This window comes from Penaeus monodon, chromosome 30, assembly GCF_015228065.2.
Source record: "Penaeus monodon isolate SGIC_2016 chromosome 30, NSTDA_Pmon_1, whole genome shotgun sequence".
In the NCBI taxonomy this organism is placed as follows: domain Eukaryota; kingdom Metazoa; phylum Arthropoda; class Malacostraca; order Decapoda; family Penaeidae; genus Penaeus; species Penaeus monodon.
The window spans coordinates 17164728-17165427 of record NC_051415.1 but is presented as its reverse complement, the minus strand read 5'-3'; the positions used below and the strand labels follow the sequence as shown (position 1 = coordinate 17165427).

Here is a 700-nt window from a genome sequence, read left to right as displayed (position 1 = left end):
TGAATCCCTCTATAGCTTTTGCATGTTGTTCCAGAACGAAACAGGGTTTTACCATGGCAGAAACACAACGGTGAGGCTGACGTCGCTGCACGGCTGGGTGGACTATGAGGTGCGCGTGAGACTCCGCTCGGGGGCACGACCTCCGCCCTCGCCCGACAACGGCACCGACGGATGGTGGTCGTCCGAGGCCTCTGGCAACGCCTTCACGCCGCAGGGAGGTAACGCATTAGGAGAAGGGGCTAAGGTCGCTATAAATAACGTGTGCATTATGCTAGTCCATATATAGCATATAACTTCCTTATAACATGTAAATAGATTCTTAAGGAACCATGACCCACAGCGCCCGAGGTTGCCCCAGCCGTGGGCGTGGGGACCTTCGAGGTTGAGAGCGACGCCGACTCCGGGCGGCGGGCGGTCGCGCTGCAGTGGCGCCCCGTGCCCCCGCTGCTACACAACGGACCCGGCCTGGAGTACCGCGTACTGGTCAGGGACCAAACGTAAGACGCGGGGCCGTTGCGTAGCGTGTGTGCGGGAGGAACATGGGGTTCGCCTTCATGCTGTGGAGTGGCTGGCTTAGAGTAGCATTCGCTGTTTTAAAGTGTGTTGCAAAAAGTGAAGTCTCCACATACTATTAATACGGCAAATGTTTATGAATATAGAGATTATTCTTTCTTCAAATTGTGATTTTTCCATTAGAAAA

At 54.4% G+C, this 700-nt stretch overlaps 1 protein-coding gene across 3 annotated transcripts in view; it reads left to right on the top strand.

Annotated features, from left to right (window-relative positions):
• The window catches only part of LOC119592566, a gene marked incomplete at its 3' end in the record, with an annotated part of 11187 nt that overhangs the window by 4833 nt on the left and 5654 nt on the right, over window positions 1-700 (top strand). For all 3 annotated transcript variants that reach the window (XM_037941441.1, XM_037941442.1, XM_037941443.1), the window contains 2 exon segments: window positions 35-218; window positions 341-497. In XM_037941441.1, the coding sequence (XP_037797369.1) occupies window positions 35-218; window positions 341-497 (341 nt within the window).